The sequence below is a fragment of the Notamacropus eugenii genome, chromosome 6 (assembly GCF_028372415.1).
Source record: "Notamacropus eugenii isolate mMacEug1 chromosome 6, mMacEug1.pri_v2, whole genome shotgun sequence".
Lineage (NCBI taxonomy): Eukaryota > Metazoa > Chordata > Mammalia > Diprotodontia > Macropodidae > Notamacropus > Notamacropus eugenii.
Window position 1 is genome coordinate 60,243,381 of NC_092877.1, and position 27,706 is coordinate 60,271,086.

At 38.1% G+C, this 27,706-nt stretch overlaps 1 protein-coding gene across 2 annotated transcripts in view; it reads left to right on the forward strand.

The window, feature by feature from the left end:
• CRMP1 (collapsin response mediator protein 1) overlaps positions 1 to 27,706 on the forward strand; it is an 80,954-nt gene that overhangs the window by 33,384 nt on the left and 19,864 nt on the right. For both annotated transcript variants that reach the window (XM_072620195.1, XM_072620194.1), the window contains exons 3-4: positions 7,336 to 7,520; positions 21,139 to 21,303. In XM_072620195.1, the coding sequence (XP_072476296.1) occupies positions 7,336 to 7,520; positions 21,139 to 21,303 (350 nt within the window). The remainder of the gene's footprint in view (positions 1 to 7,335; positions 7,521 to 21,138; positions 21,304 to 27,706) is intronic.

Here is a 27,706-nt window from a genome sequence, read left to right on the forward strand (position 1 = left end):
AAATCTAGCCTCAGACACTTACTAGCTGTGTGATCCTGGGTGGGTCACTTAACCCTGTTTGTTTCAGTTTCCTCATCTGTAAATGAGCTAAAGGAGGTGGCAAATCACTCCAGTATCCCTACCAAGAAAACCTCAAATGTGATCATCAAGAGTTGGACATGACTGAAAACAAATGAACAGTTGTCAACAGAGAAAAGTTAAAACTCATTTCATTCAATTAACATCCGTTCCCCCAGGGACAACCACCTGTTCATTGACCCCATAGGTATCATCCTATTTTGGAGAATGTTGTTTGGAGAATCAAACAAAATAATGCATGTAGGAGCACTTCTAAAAAATTTTAAAATGTTATGTAAATGTGATCAACTATAATGGTGTAAACTGTTTGGGATAGTGGGAACAGCTCAGTGTAATTGGTTAATTAATTAATGGATTTAGTCATTCAGTAGATTAAATGAATAGAAACATCTATTTGTTAAGCATCATATATATATATATGACTGTGCTGCTTCTGAGAAATACAAAGGAGGATGAGGCAGGGCCTCTTTCTTCTAGGACAGTAGCTAATATATCTATACAAATACCTAAAAGTCAAGCAGTATATGAGAAGACAGATACAATCTGAAGTTCAACGAACATTCTCCTTTATTCGGTCTCTTTCATTTATTTTAATTTTAATAATATTTTCCCAATTATACATAGACAATTTTCAGCATTCAGTTTTTACAAGATTCTGAGTTCCAAATTTTTTTCCCACCCTCCATCTTCTCCCTACTTTCTAAAATGGTAGACAATGTGTTATATGATATATATCAAATATATATTTATATGTAAATATATAATGTAATGTATTTATCGTGTAAAACCTATTTCCTAGTCACAGTTGTGAAAGAAGAAACAGATAAAAAAAACACAAAAAAGAATAAAGCAAGTAAAAAAAATATATATGTATATACTTTGATCTGCATTCAGAATTCATCAGTTCTTTGTTTGGACATGGATAGCATTTTTCTTTGTCAGTCCTTTGTACTTCTCTTGGATCATTGTGTTTCTGAGAAGAAGTGAGTCATTCATAGTTGATCATCACACAATGTTGCTAATACTGTGTACAATGTTTTCCTGATTCTACTCATTTCACTTTGCATCAATTCATACACATCTTTCCAGGTTTTTCTGAAGTCTGCCTTTTCATCATTTCTTATTGAACAATAGTATTCCCTTACATTCATATACCAAAGCTTATTCAGGCATTCCCCAATTAATGGACATCTTCTCAATTTCCAATGTTTTGCTACCACAAAAAGAGCTGCTATAAATATTTTTCCACATGTAGCTCTTTTTCCCTTTTTTATGATCTCTTTGGTATTGGTGTTGTTGGATTGAAGGGTATGCATAGTTCAATTGTCCTTTAGGCATAGTTCCAAATTGGTCTCCAGAGCAGCTGGATCAGTTCACAACTTCAGCAATTTTCCCACATCCTCTCCATTATTTATCATTTTACTTTATCATATTAGCCAATATGATATGTGTGAGGTGGTACCTCAGAGTTGTTTTAATTTACATTTCTGTAATCAAAATGATTTAGAGTACTTCTTCATATGCCTATAGACAGCTTTGATTTCTTCACCTGAAAAACACTTGTTTACATCCTTTGACAATTTGTCAATTGGGGAGTGGCTTGCATTCTTATAAATTTGACTCAGTTCTCTATATATTTGAAAAATGAGGTCTCTATCAGAGATACTTGCTGTAAAAAATTGTTTCTGTCTTTCTGCTTTCCTTCTAATCTTTCCTGAATTGGTTTTGTCCTTGCAAAAGCTTTTTAATTTAATATGATCAAACTTATTTATTTTCCATTTCATACTGCTCTCTATCTCTTGTTTGGTTGTGAATTCTTACTCATTCTAATTTTGAGTAGAGTCACTAAAGAAGAGAAGGAATAAATGTGAGTTTTCTGAATTCAACAAGACCTCTTGGGAAGGGTAGGGTATTTTTTTCAATGATCCTAACTCACTCCCCCAAATTGTCAGAAATTCTCTGCTTGGTCTGGGCATTGGTGGCAGCGATCCCCTTGTACATTGACACCAGTGCGATCCAGCCCCAGATGTACCAACTCATTTCTCTCGGCCACCTCCCAAATGCCCAGAGCAATTCTGAAGAAAATCCATAATTCATGACCAGCCTCTCCATCTGGTCCCTTAGCTCAGAAGGTCATTGCTTGGTTACCAGATTTGCTTATTTTGATTGGATTAAAATGACTCAGAGGCAGGATGACACGTGTTAGTAATGATGAGCTATATTATAGGTGTTCTCCCCTACTCCTCCCCCAACAGGCATATATTCTCTTCTAGGCAAGCTTGTCTCCTCACTATCTTCTGCATGATATATGCGTGTTCTCTTCTCTCTGCCTTTGTTGATGCTGATTTCCTAGGTCTGAATCCCTTTCTCATCTCTCTTCTTATCTAAATTCCTTCTATCCTAAGAGGCTCCCCTCAAGTCCCCCTTCTTTTATAAATCCCTACCTGATTACTCCTAACTGACAAAAGCTCCATCTCCCCTTTAATCTCCTATAGCCCTTGTTGTGTGTGCCTGTAAGAAGGAAGGAAGGAAGGAGGGAATGAAGGAAGGAAGGGAAGATAAAAGGAAGGAAGGAGGAAAGGAAGGAAGGATTCATTTAGTGCCTACTCTGTGCCAGGCTTTGTACTATGTACTTTATAAATATTATCTCATGTGATCCTTACAACAACCCTAACAAGTAGGTGCTATTATCATTCCCATTTTACAGTTGAGTAGACTGAGGCAAATAAAGGTTAAGTGACTTTGCCAGGGTCACATATTCAGTAAATATATGAGGCAAAATTCAAACTCAGGTCTTCTTAACTCCCATCTAGCTTCTAAAGTTTGCAAAGCATTTTATAAATATATCTCCTTTGATTCTCAAAACAACCCTGGGAGAAAAGAGCTTTTATTATCCCTGTTTTACAGTTAAGGAAATTGAGGCAAACAGAGGTTAAAGTGACTTGCCCAGGGTCATATGTCTGTTAACTACGTGAGACCAAATTTGATCTCAGATTTTCCTGACTCCATGCCCAGCACTCTAGATAATGTGCATCCTGGCTTTGACAACTGGAATCATAGAGCCTAGGACTGGAAAGCACCTTAGGGATCATCTCATCCAATCCCTCATTTTACAAAATGGTAAAACTGAGTCCCAGAGAGGGGAATGATTTGCCCAGGATCATATAGGTAATAAAATAGCAGAGCCAGGATTCATACCTAGGTTCCCTGACTTTATATCTAGTACTATTTCCACATACATTTGTTTAAGTATTATCAATTCTGTCTCATTTAAAATAAGATTTTTTAATGTTAGAACTTAAGTATGTGCTTTCTTCAACCCCCAAACCATCTCAACCCAATGATGACTGGTTGATTAAAAAAAATTAATAGCCACTCAAGTACTGAGAGATCAGCAATAATAATAACATCATTACTTCTCCTCCTTCTTCTCTTTCTCCTTCTCCTCCTCCTCCTCCTCTCACTACCACTATTACTACTACCACCACCACCACTACTACTACTACTACTACTACTACTACTACTACTACTACTACTACTACTACTACTACTACTACTTACTATTTATATAGCCTCTTATAGGTAAACTAAATGGTTTTACAAAGCAGTTTCCTTACACCAACCCTCTGAGGTAGGTGGTAGGAATATAATTGTCTCCATTTAATGAATAAAGAAAACAATGTTCTGAGAGGCTGACTTGTGCAAGCATTGAGGCCAGCACTCATACCCAGTTCTTTTGACCCAGAGCTCCCTACATTATCCGCTACATCAATGCTGCTGACTTCCCTCTTTGCATTTGGGACGACGTGTTCCCATAACATCGAATAATATCAAGAACCAACAGTAGCCTATTTTGATCTAACCACTTCATGGTTATAATTCATATTCATTAGCTCATTTGGTCTTTGTAGCAATGCTGTGATGGAAACAGAGGTGATTTTGTTCTCATTTTACATATGAGAAAACTGAGGCTTAGACCAATAAAGTGACTATAATTTGTTTCTTTGAAGAAATTTAGTCCCTACCTTGCCAGCTTATGTATTCCATTCCCACATGGCTCTTTTCAGGGAGAAAAAAAATTATGTGATATTTCTTATTGCAAAAGGAGTAAAAATGAGTACAAATAATAGCTTGGAATATGTGAAATCCACATGTCCTGATTCTCACTTCTTTCCCTTTCCAGCAAGCTGCGCTGTCTATAACTGGCACTGGGCAAGAGACATAGGGAGGCTATATTTTTGTGCATCTCACTTTGCAGATTTGATTTCACGATATCCAGACCCTTGCTGCTATCACTTACTATGCACTCACTTTCCTTTTTCCTTCACTCACAGTCTCACTCTATCCCAACTCTTGCTGTCATCCTCAGTCACTTCAATATCCATGTTAATGACCCCTAAAAACCCTGACCTTTCAGGTCATCAAGTTTATTACCTTTCTTTTACCCTTGTCTTCACTCTACTACCAAAACATAAAGCAGCTGTTCAACAAACATTGATCAAACACCTACTATGTACAAAGTATTGTGCTAGGTACCAGGGATGCCAAGAAAAGACCATTAAAAGAGTCCCTGACTTAGGGGAGTTTATGTTCTTCTGCAGGATACAATTTACACAGTTATGTACAAGATAATGAGGAGGAGAAAGGGAACACTAGTTCCTGGATGGATCACACAAGGATTCTTAAGGTTCAGAAAAGTCTGGAGAGAAAGCCAGGGTTCTAAGAGCAGAGGTGAGGATGAAGCACATTTTAAGAAAAGGAAAGAATGTATGCAAATGCACACTGAGGTCAAAACCATGATTTAAGAAGATTATTTTGGCAGATGTAGGTAGGAAAGATTGGAGAGCAGATAGAATTGAAACAAAGAGATCAATTAGGAGGCAAACGCTCTAGTCTAGGTGAGATGTGATAATGAACTGATAGGGAGGGGTGACCATGTGAGTGGAGAGAAAGGATTAGATGTGGGAGATATTGTGATACTGTAGAATTGGCAAGACTTGGCAATGATTAGCCATGGGGGAAGTAGTGGAGATGGAAGCATTGAGGATAATTACAAGTATAATCTAGTCCTTTGACCATATGTGTTCTGCTAATTCTCCATCATGAGTAACCCACAACATGTTCCTTCTCAGTTCCTTCTCCTGAGCTGATGAATAGCTGGGGGAGAAAAGTAATGAAACTTTTTAAGTGTACTACAGATTCATGTAATCTAACCTTTGAATTTTCACTGCTGAGGTAAGCCTTGTATATTTCTCTAAGGGACTCATGACCACCTCCAATCCCCCCACCTCCCAATAGTTGTTGCAAACCTTTTCTTCCCTCTACACCAAATTCCATTCTGTGTCCTCCTTTCTCAACAAATTACCTCACTCAATTGACTGAGACCAATCACTGTGAGATTCTGCATCTCCCCTCCATATCTCTTCTCCTCCTTTAATCCAGTCTCAGGATGGGAAAACATTTATTAAGTGCCTATCATTCAGGCATTGTCCTAAGCACATTACAAATATTATCTCATTTGATCTTCATGCCAACCCTGTCATAAAGATATTATGTTTTTATCCTTATTTTATAGTTGAAGAAACTGAACAAGACAAAGGTTGGGTGGTTTGCCCAGGGTTACACATCTAGTAGATGTCTGGGGCTAGATCGTCAGGTCTTACTGACTCTAGCCCAGAACTCTCTCTGCTGTATTGCCTAGGTAGCCCCTCTTGCCAAGGCTAAATCATTTACTCCTCTTTTTGTTCTCATCCTTTCTCATTCAATTGAATTGAACAAACATTTATTAACTGCCTACACTATCTAAATAATGGGGATACTAAGAAAAAAATGGGATAATCCCTGCCTTCAAGGGGCTCAGATTCTACTGGGGAGAGAGAATCCAGTCCAATAAACATTTGTTCAGGATCTACTATGTGCAAGGTAATACATTAAGTTGGGCTGTAGCATGCATATTAATAAATGTAATACAAGTATAATACAATGAATTAAGAGAGTCACCCATGTTGGGTCAAGGGAAACTTAAAAGAGGAAGTGGCCTCTGAAGTGAACCTTGAGAGAAGTCAAGCATATTAAGAGAATTTGAGAAGGGCATGCATTCAATATATGAGAGTGGTTTGCACAAATGCAGAGATGGAACATAGAGCATGGAAATCAAGGAAAGGTAACTGAGTTTGACTGGAATGGAGAATAAATGAGCTTCCTCTTTTCTCTTACTCCATATTTTCCCAATTCTAGATGCCCCCCTGCCCCCTAACACATTCCGTCTTAGTTACTCTGTTAAGTGAGGATAAGAACATCAATGACTAGGATATCACATTCCCCTTTTTGGTCCACAGAGTTCTGGGATCATAAACTTTAAAGCTGAAAGGGAATTGTCCAGCTCCATTATTATGTGGAGTATAAGGTTTTATGGAGTATGACTAGTCCAACTCGTTATTTTACAAATGAAGAAATTGGAACCCAAATTGATTAAGTGACTTCCTCAAGGTAATATAGTAAATTAGAGAACTGGGATCACACCCATGGTGGTCATCTGCAACATTTGGAGGGGTTGGACTCACTGATAAAAAAACAATCTCTTTATCACCGATTCAAAGTGAAGTGAACAGAACGAGAAGAACATTGTACACAGTAACAGTAACATTGTGTGATGATCAACTATGATTGGCTTAGCATTTCTCAGCAATACACTGATCTAAGACAATTCCAAAAGACCTGATGGAAAATACTATTTACTTCCAGAGAAAGAACTGATGGTGGAGTCTGAATGGAGACTTTCTGCATTTTTTAGTGTTTTTTTCTTTTGCAAACTAATTTTTTTACAAACTCTTCTTTCATAACATAACTAATATGGAAATAGATTTTGCATAGTTGCACATATATAATCCACATCAAATTGCTTACTGTCTTAGGGAGAGTCATGAAAAAGGGAAAAATCTTGGAACTCAAAATTTTATAAAACATGAATATTACATATTTTCTTCACATATTGGAAAAAATAAAACTACTTAAATGAGGAAAATGATAATAAAAAAACTTTCCTCTATCTCTAAGGGTCTATGAGTCTGTGGATATATATCACAGAGGATACTGAATCTGTGGAAAAGTGCTTTAAATGTAGACAATACTCAGTGGTATTCCTTTAGGTTCATCCAGATGATGGAGATATTCCCTAGTAATTTCATCAAAAGCTTTGTTAATCCACTGATTTTTGCCTTCAAGATTCTGAGATAATCTTTGTTCTTTACCCTCTAGACAAATAGGAGAAAATTTAATAGTTCCTGGTGGAGTGAAAACTATTGAGGCCAATGGACGGATGGTTATTCCTGGAGGAATTGATGTCAATACATACTTAGAGAAGCCCTATCAGGGAATGACCTCAGTTGATGACTTCTACCAAGGCACCAGAGCAGCACTGGCAGGTGGTACTACCATGATCAGTAAGTACTAATAAATCATTCTTCTGGTGGCTGGGTCTCTCAAGGTTCCCCATCCCTCAGCAATATAATTAGGATATGTAGTAGAAGAGTCAGAATCATTTTTGATCAATTATCCTCCTTACTACCACACACAAATATTTACTGGGCAGCTAACACACTGTGTTAGTCAGCATGGAGGGGAGGCTATATAAAACAAAGAGCTGCTTTCATATTTCTTCTCAGGTTTGTTTTTTGTTGTTCTTGAAAGTCCAATTTTCATATTTGATGATTAGATTTAGCTTCACAGGGTATGCTAATTGAGGGTGCAATTCAATCTCTGCCACTTTTCAGAGCATTATATTCCTATCTCTTTTTTGAATTTTCATAAATTAGGAATAATTCTAGGCAACTCAAAATGCTTTTCTTAGAGATTTGAAAGCCTTTTATTTTTGTATATACATATGTGTATATATAAACACATATATGTACTTGTGTGTATATTTGTGTATAGGTATATACATAAATATACATATGCTTTTTAAAGAAATTCAAGAGTTTATCTATGACATTTGTTGGTGATTTAAACTTGGGGTTTTCAATCTACTTGGAATCAATGGATTCTATCAAGAGGTTCTTTGCCTACTATATGCAATATTTGTGTGTGTGTGTATGTGTGTGTGTGTATGTGTGTGTGTATGTGTGTATTACTTTCCTATATTTTTCCTGCACCATGATTTATAGTTTATCTTTTTTTCTGGGAGACTTCTGACTCCAGCCATCTCTGAATATTTTATATTTGAAATGATAGTCTGTTTATATAGAATACGTGTGTTTTCACAGTGTTATTGCTGTTTATGTAACACCTGTAAAATTTTACTTCACATCTATGTTCTTGCATTCTAAATATGTCATTCTGTTTCTCAGTGCTTGTTCTGTTTGGGAATGATTCTGCTTTGTGTTTTTTACTTTGTAGACTCTTGTTTTTCAGTTGTTTTAGTCATGTCCAACTCTTTGTGATCTCATTTAGGGTTTTCTTGGCAAAGATGCTGGAGGCATTTGCCATTTCCTTCTCCAGCTCAGAATACAGATGAGAAAACTGAGACAAAAGGGGTCAAGTGATTTGCCCAGGGTCACACAAATCTGAAGCCAGATTTGAACTCAGGAAGATGAGTTTTCCTGACTCTAGGCCTACTGTTCTATCCACTGTGTCACCTAGTTGCTCCAATTAAATAGTTGTGAACTCTGGTGTCTCTTAATTTCTTCTTTTAGTACTCTGTTTGCTCCCTAAATTCTGATTTAGTTTCCATCCTCCTTACTCTTATAATTTTTCATTATATCTTTTTCTGAACAATATTCAGAAATTACTATTATTCTTTCAATGTATCTGGGTATAGATTTTATTGTCTTGCTATTTATTTTCATTAAGAGTTTTCAGGTTGCTATGCATCACTGACATATTTATTCATTGTGTTATATTCCCTTTTGATTTTAAGGATTCATTTTTCCATCTTTTTGTGAATCTCACTGCTAATTTACATGCTGTGGGCAGGGTTGGGCTTATACCCAATCTTTTGTTCTCAGTCTCTATATTTTTCTTTATTTTCTTTTCCCATACTGTTTAGCTCCTTCTTCATCCATTAGCATCCATTTTCATCTGTCCAGACCTTGTCACTCTGAAGGGATGTGGAGATTTGATTGGATTTCTACTTTGGGAAAATTCCATTGAAAGTTTTCCCTGAGTTTATACCCTCCCATTGCTCCAAGGAAGTCCTTTTTTCTCTGAATAACTTTGTAATTCTAACTTTCTTCTTTTGTTATGCTTGCCAGTTTTCTAGCTGTGGAGGTGGCTGAGTTCAGTGTTCTACCTTGATTAACTGTGCCGCTGACTAATGATGACAGGTTAGAAGCCATGGCATCAAAAGCATCTAAAATAGGCCTTTGTCTTGGTGCAGTTAGGGGAATTTGATATATTACACAGCCCCATTTTGTTATTCCATCAGGCCTTACATTGTGGTGTGGTCTTTCCTGTCCACTTTTCTTCATTTCCAAACTCTTATTTAAAAAAAAAAAAAGTCGCTCTAATTCTTTGGGAGAAAGTGATTGGTAAAATGTTAATGGTCAATTTTGGGAGAAGGTATTGGAGATCAGCTGATTACCTTAAACACATGGCCATTGGTGTAATGTCTGGCACACACTGTGAGCCGGGTATCGATCCTGGGATACTCTAGTAACACACAAATGAAGAAGTCTTCAAAGGGGGCAATCCAACGCTGTGCCTTATATCTCCTCCAGAGACTGATTTTCCCTTTCTGTCATTCTGGGGCACATGCCCATTTTGCTCACAGCAAACTCCTACAGTATTTTGAATGCTACTTAGCAGACCTCAGACCTTTCTTAACATCCAGATTTATGGTATATCTAATTCAAGGATAAACCCTCTTCACATGAGGTAACTAAAGATAATACAGAGTAGTCACAGAGGGCTATCAGAAACAATAAGCAATTTGTATAATGTTAAACGAATGCTACAATGAGATTTCTAGGCAGAAAGATGCCTTAGGTTATGATTTAATCAAAGCTTTGTAGAGTCATAGAATGTGCAGACCTACAGACTGCAAAGCTTAGACTCTCAGAGCTAGAAGAGACCTTAAGACATTGAACCTAGAATGTTAAATTTGGAAATAAACTTAGATCATGGCACATAGAATGTTAAAATTGAATTTTTAAAAAAATAACAAAAGGATATAGATCTAGAAGATTAAATGACTTTCCCATTTAAAAAAAATTGTCTACATATACATGCAAATATATGTAAAAAGTCAGGCCTGGCCCAAGAGAAAATTTTGAAGCAAAATTGGTCTGTTTCCTCTGTGCTTCACTTCAGTTTTCCTCTCTCCCCCTCCGCTCTCTCAGACCTTTCCACAATCATTCACTTTGCTGTTACCTAGTTGACCGTGAGTAGTAACTGATTAATTGGATAAGCTTTTCTTGTGCAACAGTTTTTCTGGCAAGGCTTGGACTCTGGATACCTTCTAAGGGGGTCCAAAGACCTTGGGAGTTGTATTTCTTCCCAGTTTGGGAAGAGAGGAAGCTAATTGCAAGATCAAGACTAGAGGGCAGAATCTTCTCCCTGCCACCAGCCTTCCCCTCACACTTTGGACAGGGAGGAGAGAAAATGCACGGGAAAGAGGAAGACGGAAGGGCTTCCCCCACGCATGGAGCAACAAGCAGATTATGGCTGCAATGGCCTTTTCCTCAAATCCAGGTGAAAGCTCAAGGGACAAGTGTCAAAGTGTGTTGGAATTTCTTGCACAGGTAGCTGGAACACAGGGGAAAAAAGGCAAGGAATTGATGATCCTTGTTCCCTACTGTAGTTTAGATAGGAGTAACTACCTATTTCTAAGCAATAAGCATCAGTAGCATACCTTGTTTTTTGCATTTTCTGGTTTTCCTTTGTTTAATGACAGGAGGGTACAGAACAGATCTAGGATCTTCTTCAGGGGAGAATAACCTTTCCTAGCTTGGGGCTTGCCTTCCCAACCCCCATTTGCCCATAGAGAATTTGTACTAATTAGGGACACAACTGTAAACTATTCATGTTTCATGTAAACTTGAAAGTTTAGTTAAACTTTCAAGGGCAGAATTGTTAGGAACTTGGGACTTTTTAAAGTCTGCCTAATCAAATCAAAAACCCAATGTAGTGACGCTAGTGTTACATACTTGGATATGTACTAGTATCCCCACAAAGTCAAACACTATTCTAGCTAAAATACCTGTCTTCAGAAGGTACCTCACAGGCAAAAGGAGAAGACACAGGGAATATTGGGTGGCTTGGTGAGGAATCAGGACATTTTGGTGCCCCTCAAAGTGCACCAACTTGGTGGTTGTTTAGCCTGCCCTGCCAATGCTCACCCTTTGAATAATGATACAAACAGTTGTCATAAGTAGGACAGCTTATATTTACATCATGCTTTTCAGGTTGAGCCTCACTGTGATTTTGTGAGATGAGTATCATCTGTGTTTATATTCTTCTTTTAAAAAGTGAATTATCTATCTTCACAAAATTTGTAGGAAGGAAAGCTGACCAGAGTGTAGGTTTTCTTGTATGAGTTACACTCAGTTCACAAAGAGAGATCAACTGCCTAATCTCTCCATTTGAACCCCAGATATATAGGATCCTTCCACTGACCCAGTGTCAGAAATGAAATCTTGACATGAACCTGAGATTTTTCTGCCAATATTGACTTGAAAGTGGCATGTTTGGTGCGTTATTATTTTGCTTTGAATCAGAAAAGATTCTGTGAGAAAAAAGATCCATCCCATTATAATTAGAAAGTTATGGAAGCAGAGGTGGAAAGGAGCATAGAACCAAGACACAGGATATTAAAACCAAAAGGGACCTTAGAGACCATCTAATCCAGGTTTCGTTTTTATTTTTTGACCTTTTTTTTGTGTCATGGAGCCCTTTGGGAGAATGAGGAAATCTATGGAACCCTTCTCACTAAATAAAGTACATAGAATTACAAAAGAAATCAATTATGTTGAAATCTAATATGTAGACTTGAAGACTGAAATCTCTTGCATTCTAGAGGCAAGTTAGGAAACATGGTCAGTTAGAAGTAGTGATCAGAAGAAACGATATCTTTAACGTGATATGAAAATACCTGTGATTTCATTGGTGACAAAATTACATTTGTTTTCTCCATTCGTAATTGAAGGAAATACTTGAATTTCAGTTAGAAGCTAATGAAAATTAAAATGTGCCTTTTTCCCCATCCAAGTTCATGGACACTCTGAAATCTGTCCATGCACCACTCTGTTCTGAGGTGAATAACCTTCTATCTAATCCAAACTTCTCATATGACAGAAGAAGATACTTAATCCCACAGGAAGAAAATGAATTGTCCAAGATCAAGGAATGAATTCCCAGCAGAGCAAAACACACAAGCTTTATGGTCCCAGCGCAAGGCTCCTTCCATTGCAAGAATGGGGTGAAGTCAGGGAAAATACCCAGACAGAGGAAAGACCTTCCTGTTGTTATTGCCTCTTTGGTATTGCTTCTCCCAATTCCTCCATTTGCAAAGGGAGAAGCCTTTTCAGCTAATCTTCTTAATAGCAAACCACCAGCTACAGCAACAAGGCCTTGCTTGTACCTCATGAATATTGATGTCACCGTTGCTGTTGCCACCTGTTGGTAGAAGGCTGCAAAGGAAAGGATTGGGACCAATTTGCATACAGCCAAATACGGAAGTGATTGAGGAGAGTGAAGGGAGTAATTGCCTCCTTTATCATTTAATCATCTTAAGGAAAACTGTTGATCAGTATGTGAGTCACTGTTTGTACACACAGTGCTCCCTTCACACTGCACTTTGTGTAAGTCAGCACAGCAGATCCAGTGGCATGGAAAGCCCCCCAAATGGGGCTGTTGCAGTAAATACACATCAGGGGAGCCGTGATAGAAAAAGGAAATTTTAATTTCTGGGAATTTTAGGCATCCAGGGGATGTGAACCAGAATGTTAGCTGGATACCTTGACTTCCAAATCTGTTGGCTTATTTGAATATGGTTGATTTCATTTACTACTAAAAAACTTTTGATAACAAAAAGAAATATTTCAGGCTTCTCACAAGGGATATTTGGAGCTTTCTGTACTCATGTTGATCATCGAAAGACTTTATGTTCTCTCTCCTTCTATGTGATATCTTCCAGGTAAAAGTCCAGTGTAACAGTGTCTGTTCGGCACTGGACATTAGTTTTATCTTCTGACTCTAGAACTATAAAATAATTCCACCGTGGTATTAGTGAGCAAAATTGTTCATTGTATCCAAATGTATTTTTTATACTAAATAAAGTACATCAAAACTTGTGTTTGGGGAAGGAGAAGAATAAAGAGACAATTTCATGGTGGTTGCTTCTTTAGAGCTTTCTGTTCTGAAGGCTAATTGTTATTAGATAAGATTTTGTTAGAATTAGGCCTAATAACAAATATGTTTTTGCATTTCACCAGTTATTTTACATTGGGGAAATCAGCCTTTACAAATGCATATTTCCTAGGTTTATGAGTCTTATTTAAAGCTGAAACAATTACTTCAGCAGTCAGTCCTAGGCATGGAAAGCCAGTTGGAAACTGAAATATGATTATGGGGATTACTCTTTCCTTAAGGTGAACATTAACCATGGTTTTTTGACTTGACATCTAATGCTTTCAGATTCGCTAGATCTGAAAGAAAAGATATAACAACACCATCTATGAGTAGCTGCAGCTATGAGATCACTCCTTCCCTGTCCACTACTCCTATACTCCAGGCATACACAGAGAGGGTAACTCCTTCTCAGTCAGTAATTTAGAATTGCAGAGCAGCCAATCTCAACCGCACTAGGATTTATTGATTAGTTGATTGATTGCATTATTTCAGGAAAATGAAAAGCCTGTCTGTAGAGTCCTGTGCTATTTCTTCAGAACGATGACTTATTTTGACTTGAATGATATGGGCAGAAATGGTCTCTAGAGACCTTTATGTTGCTGTTGAAAGGGGGAAAAACAAAGAAAAAGTGGGAAGCAAAGAAGAAGGGAAGGAGGGAGAAAGAAGGAAGGAAGGAAGGAAGGAAGGAAGGAAGGAAGGAAGGGAGGGAGGGAAGGAGGAAGGAAAAACATGGCAACTAGGTGGTATAGTAGCTAGAACACTGGTCCTGGAGTAAGGAAGACCTGAATTCAAATCTAGCCTCCAGATAGTTACTATGTGACCTTGGCTAAATCACTTAACTACTCTGCCTTATTTTCCTCACCTGTAAGATGGAGATAATGGCAGCATCTACCTCCCAGTAGTGTGAGATCAAAAAGAAATAATATTTGTATAGTACTTTTGCAAGTCTTAAAACACTATGTAAATGCAGGATGTTAAAATTATTTTTATTATTATTAAAATGGCAATTCCTTGACTGTCTTCTTACCCAAAGAGAAACTAGATGTATTGTAACGTTAAAATTTTTTGTAAAATCTTTCTTTTACTTGTTAATGGAGTAAAAGCTCATTGACTTGGAATAATGGTCCAAGGGAGGCAGTGAATCAATAAACAGACTTACTGAAATGCCTGAATTAAAGAATATTTGTAGAGAAACACATTAATTTAAATTAAATCAGTTACCTCTAAATAGAACACTGTTCAAATGACAATTTTGCCACTAACTTGCTATGAGAACTGGGAGAAGTCACTTTCTTTCCCTGGGCCTTAGCTTTTGTTCAGTTTCAGTTGTTTCAGGCGCTCCTTGACACCATTTGCAGTTTTCTTGGCAAAGATACTAGAGTGATTTGCTATTTCCTTCTTCAGCTCATTTTACAGATGAGGAAGCTGAGGCAACTAGGGTTAAGTGACTTGCCCAAGGTCATGCAGTTAGTCAATTTCTGAAACCAGATTTGAACTCAGAATCTTCCTGACTCCAGACCCAGTGCTTTATCCACTGAACCATCTAGCTATAAAGTGAAAGGTGAAGATTTGATGTAGCTTGGCTGCTTCCAACTCTGACTTTGTGTGTCCTAAGGACTCTTTTGGCTCCAACATTAGATATTTTTTATTTTGATGTCCCTTTTTGCTCTAATAGTTTATGACCTTACCCTACTTGGCATTGCCATTGATCACTTTCAAGTATATCATGCTGATTAAACTAAGAGATGAAATATTAAGAAGTAGAATGAAGTCAGCTCATCAAACAATTATGGTTCCCAATTATATGAAATTTTGTTCTTACTCTAGAATTACCACGCAGCTAGTGGTGCGGTGGGTAGAGCTCAGCATCTGGAGTCAGGAAGTCCCTGAGTTCAAATCAGTCCTCAGACACTTACTAGTTGTGATAACACGGGGCAAGTTACTTACTCTCGATTTACCTCAATTTTCTTAATTGTCCAATGAGGATAATAGTAGCACCTACCTTGAAGGGTTGGGCTGAAGATCAGAGAAGACAGTAAAGAGCACTTAGCACAGCTAAGGTACTATATAAATGCTTATCTTCCCCACCACCATGTCCAAATTATATAAATTCTTATTATTGGAGCCCAAATCTACTACACTAGTATCTGTTAACAGTGAAATGGGCAGCTAGTTGGTATAGTGGAAAGGGTGCTGTCTCTGGAGTCGGAAGACTCATCTTCTGGAAGTCAAATCGCGCCTCAGATACTAACTAGCTGTGTGTGAGCCTGGACAAGTCACTTAATCCTGTTTGCCTCAGTTTGCTCATATGCAAAATGATATGAAGAAGGAAATGGCAAATTACTCCAGTATCCTTGCCAAGAAAGCTCCAAAATGAGTTCACAAGAAGTTGGACATGACTGAAACAACTGACCTGAACTAACAATGAAAGGCAAATATCTTTTAAAAAGAAGAATTCAGACCCCAGAAGGATTTTAAAAGATCAACTCTACTCCCCAGAATGTCTTGTTTTGATTCAATTAATTAAACATTTTTAATCCCTCCTTAAGGTGAGGTCATAGTTACTGTCAACAAACCTTCACTACTGTATATACCTGGCCAATAATTGTAGAAACTGGCTGGTTTCTTCTAGTCAGCTTGGTGGGAGAGTGTGAGTGGGGCTTGATTGGTTTTCTGCAGATGTAGAATTTTTTTTCAATGAGAGTTTTCATCCTGTCATTTTTACCATGACCTACCACTGAGTACCAGTGCCTGTGATATTACATTCAATCTTATACATTCTCTGAGGTGGCAGGGGAGGGGGAAGAGGTGAGGGGGAAAGGAGTACATGTTATGTCTACAAGAGGCCTTCAGCCTTGTGGGAAAGCCAAGGGATGTTTGTAATTACAGAGGTAAAGGAATAAAACTTTAAGGGGATGTTCATAGCAGGCTACTAAGTCAATCGATATTTATTGATGGCCTATTCTTTGAAAGGCACTAAAGATTATAAAAGAATTCAGTTGAATCCATTAAATATTATTGAAGGCTTGAATTTTACAGCTTACTATACTAAGAACTGAGCATGGTAGATTATAAATATAACCAAGATAATTCCCACCTTCTAGGAGCTTATCGTCTATTAAAGAAGACATAACATGAATTAATAACTGTAACACAAATAGAAAAAAAACTAAATTTCTAAAACAAGAGCAAGCAGACATCTTGGTATGTTTGAGAAGAGAAAACATTTCTGACTGGAGGGGAATCAGGGAATGCTTCATGGAAGGAATGGCATTGAAACTGAGCTTTGTGTACCACTATCAGCTGAATAAGGGGGCAGCTAGGTGGCACAGTGGATAGAGCATTGGAATTGGAATCAAGAAGACTTATCTTCATGAATTCAAATCCTGTCTCAGACACTTACTGTGTGACCCTAGGCAAGTCACTTAGCCCTCTTTTCCTCAGTGCCTCATCTGTAAAAGTGAGCTAAGAAGGAAATGACAACCTATTCTAGTATCTTTGCGAAGAAAACTCTAAATGAAGTCACAAAAAATCATACATGATTGAACAACATTGGATGAACATGGGTTTATTTGTCTTGTTCTTAATCATAATTCCATTGTGGCATTACTGCTGCCTGGGGAATAGTGTGTGTGTGTGTGTGTGTGTGTGTAAAACATGATTTTCTCAAAAAGGGAGTGGAAGCACATGATTTCTAATGAGAAATTTATAGCTTCATCCATAAAAATGATTTATACAAATTGGGAATATAATTTTTAAAAACATGACCCTAAAGTTGCACATACACGTGAAATCTTTCAAAGGCAATGAAGAAATGGGTTTTGCTTTACTATGCCTATTTGTTACAAGGATTTTTTTTTTCTTTTCCCCAGTGGAGTGAAAGATGGAAGGGAAAGAAAAAAGATTTTTTTCTTAATTCAAAAAATAAAATTTAACTTAAAAAAAAAAACACATTAAGGAGTCACTTTCCTTCCTTCCTTTCTTTCCTTCCTCCTTTATTGGAAAGATATCTCTAAGGCCAAGGAGAGTTTTTCTGATTCTCTACAGAAAGTTGGCCTAGGTAATTATCTTTCATTTATCCAGTCTTGTCAAAGGAACAATATCTCATGGTGGATGGAGGGATCGGGATCTGAGCCTTTTCCAAAGAAGTATTTTTTCAGACTGGTATTTCTTCTTGCCACCTTACCCTCCCCTAGATATTCCATTCATTCCCAACCCCACCCCTTACCATAACACAAATTAAGAAATGGTGACAGTTAAATGAACAGAATAGGTAATGAGTACTGCAAGAATTCAAAGGAGGGAAAGAAAGGTTGCCAAGGACTGAGGATTGGTGTGGTCAGGCCAGGAATGTCTTCTTAGATAAGATAGGATATAGTTCTTGAAGAATAATTAGAAATTGTAGGGGATGGTGCTTTAATCTGATGCAATGGACACAGGTTTGGTGGTGGGAATGCCCAGTTTCTGCAGTGAGCAAACCAGTCTGGCCAGTGGTAGGCTGAGGAGTGAATAAAACTAGAAAGGTAAGAGGAAGCCAGAATGTCAGAGAATAAATATCAGGTTCACAGATTTGGAGAATATATCCATGCTCTACTTTACAGCTAAACTCCAAGGGGAAGTCTATGTCTATTGCTTCTGCATCCTCATCTCCCATTCACTTCTCAGTTTTCTAAAATCTGGTTTATAACTGACACTGTTTCTCTGAGGCTACCCAGGATCTTTTAATTGTTAAATATGATGTCCTTTTCTCAATCTCAGCTTTCTTCTCCTCTGTAGATTTTTATCACTATTATCACCCTATCTTCCTGGAAATCTCCTCCCTCAGTTTTCACAATACTCTGTACTCTCTCCTGGTCTTCTTCCAGCCTAACTGACCACTCTTTCCCCCCCTCCCACTTTGTTGGACAAATAAAAGTGGTGATCCATTTGCATTGTTGATCTCATCAGCCCCCAAGGTTTAGTTATCATCTATATGTAGATGTCATATAACCTGAGGATCACTTGACAGGATAAGGTACCAGACACTGAAGTCCTTGCTCAAGGTGAACTGCCAGGCATTCAAACTATGCTTCAGAGAGCACAACTCCAATTGACTGGCCATGTTGTTCAAATGCAAAATGTATGCTTGCCAAAAAGGCTATTTTATGGAGAACTTGCATGGGGCAGGTGATCACATGGTGGTCAGAAGAAGTGATACAAAGACACTCTCATGGTCTCTCTCAAGAGCTTTGGGTTTGACTGTGCAACATGGAAGACACTGGCACAAGACCACTCAGCATGGCGTGCCCACATCAGAAAAAGTGTTGTGCTCTATGAGCAAAGCAGAATTGAGACAGTGCAAAGTAAACATAGGATGCACAAATTTGGAGTAACCACCCCAAATATTCAAATGGACCACCTGTGCCCAATCTGGGGTAGAGCATTTCGAGCTCGTATCAGTCTAATCACCACAGTGGGACTCACTGAAACTTCACTTCGTCATGGTGATGTCATTGTGGTCCTCTTCATGAATGAAGGACAACAATCAACCAACCAACCACATATAGATGTCTACCAGATTTACATATCCTGCCCTAATTTGTTTCCTGAACTCCCATTCTGCATTATTATCTCTACCTGGATTGCCTGTATACATCTAAAATCCAACCAGTCAAGAAACATATTTAACACTTTCTCCATGAAATCCATCCCTCCTCTAAATTTCTATATTGTTATTAAGGGTACTCTCATCCTTTTCCTCCTCCAAATTCATCGTCTGATAGTCATCGGACTATTTTTTCTTCCTCATACTTCCATATCCAATCAATTCTGAAGTCTTATCAATTCTAGCTCTATTTCTTGCATCTGTTCTCCTATATCTACTCATATGATCACCACCATATTTCAGGCCATATTTTCTCTAACTTGGACTTTTGCGATAGCCTCCTAATTGGTGTCCTGCTTCCCGGACAGCCCTTCATCTAATCTATCCTATAGCTGACTATGATAATAATTTCTCTAAGTCATAAGGATGACCATATCCCTTTCCACTTAAAAATATTCAGATACTTACTGTGCCTGTAAAATAAAATGTGAATTCCTCAGCCTGTCTTTGGAAGCATTTTACACTCTTGTTCCAGTCTCTCTGTCCAGATATTTCACTTTACTCTCTACGAGCACAATATGTGCCAGCAAAACTGAATTTTTTACTGTTCCTTGGATTTCACATTTTTTCTCTCCTTTACCTGTGTATCTTTATTCAAGCTGATCCCCATGCATGACTACTTCCTTATTTATTGTGCCTCTTAGAAAACTTCACTTCCTTTAAGATTTATCTCAAGTGCCAGCTCCTATGGGACATCTCTCCTGACTATCTAGGTGGTTAGTGCTCCAGCTTCCTCAAATTACATTAAGTTAAAATAGAAGTATGTTTCAATACATACATACTTATATATGATTACACATATGATACATAAGTAGTTTATACATGATATATAAGTAGTTTATACATGAACCACTTAGTGGGTTACTAAGTATTCCCTAGGGGGCAGTTAAGTGTCATATAGGATAGAGTGTTGGACCTAGAGCCAGGAAGACTTCTCTTCCTAAGTTCAAATCTGGCCTCAGACACTTACTAGCTGTGTGACCCTGGACAAGTCACTTTACCTTGTTTGCTTCATTTTCCTCATCTATAAAATAAGTATCTTTACCAAGAAAATCCCAGATGGGGTCATGAAGAGTCAGATTGGACAACAAGTATTTCTTGTAAAAATGTAAGTGGCTTGTGGGCAGGGATTTTGGTTTTTTTCTGTATATTTCCACTGATTTATTTTGTGCTTTGCACATAATAGACAATAAATATTTGTTGAACTGAGGAAGAAAGTGAATGGCAGGAAGTTGGAAGAGGGTCGATAAAAGCATTAAGACGGTCATGATTATGGCGTTGGGAATAACGAGAGAATAAGATGACCCTGACTAAGGTAGAATATTTTGTGGAATCTTGCAAAATAACCATGATAGTAAGCAATTGTTCAGTTTTCTCCTCTGTAAAAAATGTGTATTTTAGACTAGATAATTGATAAAGACATTTCTGGTTCTAATATTCTGTGATAAGATTTTGTATGAAGTGTGGGGCCAGATTATGTAGCGCCTTGAATGACCAGATGGGGAGTTTGGACTTTATCTTCTAGTCAATAGGGAACTATGGAAGGTAGTGGAGTACAGGAGTGATATGATTGAAATAATAATATAGCAGCATATGCAAGATGGATTGGGGATGTAGAAAACTAGAGTTGAGGAGAACACTTAGCCAGGAAGCTGCTGAAGTAACATATGAAGGAAGAAATGAGGACTTGGGCTCTGGAGATAGAATTGCAAGAAAGAGAATTTTTGTTCATAGGGGAACAATTTTATTTTTGAGAGAAAACTCTTTGGTACCTTTATCTTCTTGTTGTTATTGGGTTGTTTCAGTTGTGTCTAACTCTTCATGACCCCATTTTTGGGTTTTCTTTCACCATTTCCTTCCCAAGCTCATTTTACAGATGAGAAACTGAGGCAAACAGAGTGAGGTGACTTGCTCAGGGTCACACAGTTAGTAAGTGTTTGAGGCCATTTGATCTCATGAAGATGAGTCTTCCTGATTCTGTGTGCCATCTAGCTGTCACCGCTTTCCCCTCCTACACTAAATACTCTGTGTCTTGGATTAGCTTTGACCATGCACTTCTTATTCTTTTCTAGTTGACCATGTCCTCCCTGAGCCTGGTGCCAGTTTACTCGCCACATTTGAAAAGTGGCATGAGGCTGCTGACACCAAATCGTGCTGTGATTACTCTCTCCATGTGGACATCACCAGCTGGTATGATGGGATCCGAGAAGAGCTGGATATGCTGGTGCAAGACAAAGGTCAGTGATGGGCAAGGGATGGTCTGTTTTCCCTGTGTGAGCTTGGAGGACACATCCATAGCTTACTCCATGTCTTGGGGCCTAATGCAATTATATTAGCAAGTCCTTTTTAAAAAAATTATTTGTTTTTAGTTTTCAACAGTCACTTTTATAAGATTTTGAGTTCTAAATTTTCTCTCTTTCCTCCCCAAGATGGTCTAAAATCTGATATGGGCCATGCATCTGCAATAATATTAAGCATATTTCCATATTGGTCATGTAGTGGAAGAAGAGTTAGAACCAAAGGGGAAAAACACAAAAAAGAAAAAAAAAGGAAAAAGTGAAAATACTATGCTTTGATCTGCATTGTTCTTTCTCGGAATGTGGGGGGCATTTTGCATCATGAGTCTTTTTGAGTTGCCTTAGATCATTGCATTCCTGAATAGAGCTAAGTCTATGAAAGTTGGTCATGGCATAGTGTTTCTGTTACTGTGTACAATGTTCTCCTGGTTCTAGCAAGTCCTTTTTGAGTACCTACAATATACTCAGCCCCATGACAGGTACTGTGGTTTGTACAGAGGAAAGAAAATAGGAAAGACCTATGGCCTATGAGTTAGGATGTCTGGGCTACAATCTTGGTTCTACCATTTACCACCTGCGTGACCTTGGGTGAGTCACTTTCTCTCTAATTCTGTTTCCTTATTGAAAAAATCAGGGATAGATAGATGAAATGTCTTAAAAGATCCATTGTAGGTCTTATAGTCCATATGTGTGCATGTGTGTATACATATATATGTGCATATATGCACACATATAAGCATATATGTGTGCATATGTGTGTGCACATATTTGTGTATTTATAATGGACTCTAAGATCTAGAACGGGCTTATATATGCATCTAGCTCTCCATGCACACATATGCATATTGTTGGGGTTATTGTTTAGTTGTTCAGTGGTGTCTGACTCTTTGTAACCCCCATGGACCATAAACATACCAGTTCTGTCTATGAAGTTTTCTTGGCAAAGATACTGGAGTGGTTTGCCATTTTCTTCTCCAGCTAGTTTTACAAATGAGGAAACTGAGGCAAACAGGGTTAAGTGACTTACCCAGAATCACACAGCTAATAAATGCCTGAGGCTAGATTTGAACTCAGGTCTTTCTAACTCCAGGCCCAGTGCTCTATCCATTGTGCCACTTAGCTGCTCATATATACACATAAGTTACATATAAAAATGCCAACAAAATGCCTTTTGTGAGCCAGAACAAGAGCCTGCTTATTTACTGTACGTTAGATGTGAGTCATTGCTAATGAAATGGGTCACTTGGGCATGAAGTTGCAACAGGAACATGTTTTATTTGTTCACAATAGAATGTACATATTTCTTTAGGGGAAGCTGACTAGGGGTCCATGGGGATGATGGCCAATGAATATAGCATGGCCAGGGATTTTAACTTCTATCAGAGAAACACAGTGAATCAGTCTGAGGCCTCAGATGTTCTGACAGTGGTATTCCCTCTTGGCACTTAATTGGACAATCTACCTATTAAAGACCCCTGGGGAATGCTCTTTTGAGAGGAGACTGTGACTTAGTGGAAAAGAGCACTGCACTGGGTGTCCTAGTCTATTCCTGGCTTCTCTTTGCGATGTAGGCTTGGCAGAGGCACTTCATTTTTCTAGGCTCTTTTTTCTTCTTTGAAAACTGTAATTGGAAATGTTTGACAAAATAAATAAAAGTATAGTTATTGCTGCTCAGTTGTTTCAGTCTTGTCTAATTTTTCATGACCCCATTTGGGGTTTTCTTGGCAGATATACTAGAATGGTTTTCCATTTCCTGCTCCAACTCAGTTTACAGATGATAAAACTGAGACAAACAGGATGAAGTGACTTGCCCAGGGTCACACAGCTGTTATGTGTTTGAGACCAGATTTGAATTCAGGAAACTGAGTTTTCCCGATTCCAGATCCAATGCTCTATCCACTGTCTCATCTAGCTGTCCTAAAATAAATAAATCTACATAAACCTGTATATTATTAACATATTACAACACACATATATGTGAGTGTGTGTATCTATATATCTATCACCATAGATTATGTTAATCTGTAGACTTCTAAGTCAATATGTTGCCAGCAGGAATCCATTTCTATATGAGTTTGATACTGTTGGTCTAGATGACTTCTTAAGTCTGGTGTTGTGTCCTATCTTCTACAGACCCATGCAACTCTTACTTTCTGTATACTCTGGTCCTTTCTGATGACAGCATTCGATGTTCTAAGGTTTATTAGAAAGAACGCTTGAATTAGAGGCAGATGATCTGGGTTTGAATCCTAGTTGTTCTGCTTAACTATCTGAGTGACCTTGGAAAAGTCACTTCCACTCTGTGGGTCTTAGTTTAAACTAGATGGTCTTTAAGGTTATTTCAGGTCAGGTATTGAGTGGACTACAAGGTCCTGAAGTCATACTTATCAATGGCATTTAGTTGAGAGATCTAGCTAGCATATTCAATGACAGAATCAGAATTCACCCTCCTCCCTCAATCTTGACTGCTGTTGAAGGGAATTAAGGTTAGGGTCCTGCTCTACTTGGGCCCTCAGACCCATTCTCAGTGATGGTATACCAGTTCTCTTTAGGACCCCTGCCCAGTGGCACAGACATGGCTCTTAGATGAGCAAGGAGATGCCATCTTACAATAAAATGGAGGATGAGCAGTTCTTACCATCTGCCCTGAACCTGCATCCTAAGATTCTCCTGAGCCTTGCTAGCTGCACTGCTACTGTGCCTTCAGATGCCCAGGTGCTGCTATCTAACCTATTGTACCCTTTATATTTCTAGGTCTGTCTATCATCCCTGAAGCTAAGCCCTCCTAGATAGATAGATAGATGGATGGATGGATGGATGGATGGGTGGATGGTCTCTCTCACAGTGTGAGCTCCTTGAGTATAGGACTGGCTTGCTTCTCGATTCTATACTTAGAACTTAGAATAGTGCTTGGCACATATAAATGTTTAGTAAATGCTTCTGCATTCCTTTATCCAAAAAGATCTCAAAAGGCTAGAACAATGAGTCAAATCCAATAATATGAAATTCGGTGGGAATAAATGTCAAGTACAAAATTTGGGCTCAAAAATAAAATCAGGTTCACATATATAGAATGAAGGAGGCATAGCGAAAGAACAGTTCATGTGGAGAAAAAGACTAGGAAAGACTGATAGGATGTGATATGGAATCCTTTAAAAAATGGGAAGTAATCATCCTGGACCCTGTTCTGGTCAGATCACATTGGAAACATTGGGTTCAATCATGGTTATTGCATTTTAGGAAGGATGACAATGACACCGAGATGCTATATAAGGATCAGTTGAAGGAATTGGACACTTTAAGTCTAGAAAAGATTTGGGATAGAAATTACTGACTTTAAAAACTACCATGGAGGAAGACAGTAGAGATGGGGTTGGGAAGAGATAGACTTGTTCTACTTGGTGCAAGAGAACAAATCTGGGAACCCAAACTGGAAGCCTTTGGGTAGAAATCACAGTAAGGAAAACATTGTCCCAATGTGTGTAGGGGAGGAAATGCTGATTAAATCGATTTTGATAGTGGTATTTCAAGCATAGTTCCTGGCACATAGAAGATATTTAATAAATGTTTATTGATTGATTGGTAGAGGAAATTTGAATTCAGAAACTGATTCATCTAGTTGATTTCTGAAGTCTCTTCCAACTCTGACATTCTGTGATTCTAGTCTTCTCTTCTAGACCTGAAAAAGTTAATGCTGGCAGGGAGCTCCATTTAGATTTCTGGAGTTAGAGAGAATAGGAGTAATGTTATTAAGTTTAAAAGGAATTGATATGGAGCCTGATAATTCTTACAGGAAGCTTAAGTAGGCTTCTATCTCTCTTTGATAGGATATTTCAATATCTGTCCTTTTGGGGACTACTCCAGTGCTTCAGATTGGATTGGTTTCAAATGAAGTATAATTCCTTAAGGTCAGATTGTAATAGATATAAACTAAAAGACTTCTCCTTAATTTCCCTGTCCCCAGAGGGAGTGTCTTTCTATCTATAAATCTTTATGGTTATTCCTCCTGCCTTGGTGAATCATAACATTTTTTTAACTGAAAAAGAAGGTTAGAGATCAATTAGTCCACCTTCTTCATCTTTCAGAGTGAAAAATTCAGGAAAATGGATGTAAATGACTTTCTCAAGATTATATTCCTAATGTCGGAGAATAAACATGAATTCAGGTTTCCTGACTCATAGGCCAGTGATCTTTCCGCTGTATCGTGCTACCATTTTGTAGCTCATTGGACCTTGGCCTTCTGCCTCCATCCATTCCAGGGAACTTAGGACAGGCATCATCTCTAAAACATTAGATGAAACTCCCTGTTAGGAGTGGTTGACCTAACAGCTGGCCAACATTCAGGAAATGAGACAATCAATCTATATAACTGAGAGAGGCTGGCCAAGGACCAATCCTATATTTAGAAGCTTGGAAGGTTATTCCCAGAGTGGAGGAAACCTCTGCAGTGGGTGCATATGCTATAGTGAGGAAGATCGATTCAGCACAAATGAATTGCTAATAGCTCAAGCATGACTGATGACAGGAGGTCGTAAGCTCACAGTCAATGCCATTCAATTTCCCTTTGTGAGCCAAGCTTCTTTGTGTAATGCTTTTGGTGACTGTATTCATTTTGCTCATTTTGTGCCCTTCTAGGTAAGTAAAGTCCACTGTTTGCTGTGAATGCTCTGGTATGATACAGTATTAACAGTCTCCTGGAGGACTCTAAATATTCATCAAATATACAAGAAGACAGGAGGCCTGAAGCTGGGCAAAGAGTAGAGCACTAAGGAGAGAACCTGGGTTCAAACCCAGTTTTGTTGCTTACCACTCTGGCTTTGGACATGCCACTTGGTCTGGGCCTCAGTTTCCTATCTGTCAAGTCAAAGGGTTGAACTCAATTGGTGGTTCTTAACCTAGGCCATTTTCTTCTCCAGATGATTTTACAGATAAGAAAACTGAGGTAAACAGGGGTAAGTGACTGGCCCAGAGTCACACAGCTAATAAGTGTCTGAGGCTGGATTTGAACTTGGGAAGATGAGAAGATGGAACTGACTCCAGGCCCAGAACTCTGTCTACTGCACCACTTAGCTGCCTTCATGTACACTAAAAACACTTTTTCTGAATTTAGAAATAAAACAAAAAAACAAAGAATTCCAGGAACAAAAAAATTTTTGAAAATCAAGAAGAAGAAACATCTCATTTGTGATCAGAAAACCTGGGTTCAAATCCTTATTCAGTTATTTATTATCTTTTTGACATTTAAGAAGACATGAAGCAATCTCTCTAGATTGTAGTTTTCTAATTCCCCGGTTGAGAAGACTGGACAATAGATGATTTCTAAGCTCTTTTAGCTCTGAATAGTATGATGCTATACATTTGCCTGCACAAAAATAAGCTGCAGGAATATAGGAGTTTTCTCAGTTAGGTAGGGATTAGGTTCCAACAGAGGTCCCAAGGGATGCATTGTAGGAAAAGATAGTTAGGTCTAGCATCATCCACAAAGCTATTTATTGAATGCCTCTTCTATCCTAGTTTCCCTTTCTACTCATGCTCTGATTGTGCCTGTCATTCATTCATTTGTCCAAATGATTTCTGAATTTACTTCTAGCTCCTACTGAATTTGGAGAGAAAAAAATATTTATTTTCACCAGCTTCTAAATGAAGTTGACATTTCCTTCAATTATTTAAGAATATGGTTTTGAGAAGAGCACCACAACCTTCACCAGACTGCCAGAGATTCAGGACACAAAAATGGTTATGAATTCATGTTTAAGAATGATGAATTTCTTAAGGTTATGACAGGTTGTGTTGGTCTTCTCACCAAGAAGTAACATGATATGGAGGAAGGAACACTCCTGAACTTGGTCTTAACATCTGAATTTGAACCTTTGCCCTACTACTTAGTTACCCAAATCACCTTAATTTTCTAAGCCTTATTTTACTCATCTGTAAAATGGAGATAGAGCTTTCACTTTCTGCCTCAGAGACTTGCAGGTGGTGGTGGTGGTGGTGGTGGTGGTGGTGGTGTGTGTATATGTGCATATATAGATAGATTGCTGCGTCTGTATCTATAAAGTGGTTTGTAAGACATATAAATATATGATATTATCAATTGCCTAAAACTTCTTTTCTTTATCCATATCCATTTGGGGATGTTTTCTGCTGATAACCTTTTCTTAAATGAGTGTCCATTTCTCTGCCATCTCACCATACAAATACAAACTGAGTGATGGCAAAGTTTAAAGTTAATCATGTCTCTATTTCCCATTGTGTTTTTGTATCAAAGCAAAAAAGATCGCGTACATCCCCCATCCCTATCCTGGACGCCAGTGGATGCTGCAAATCTCTTGTCTTTTGTTTT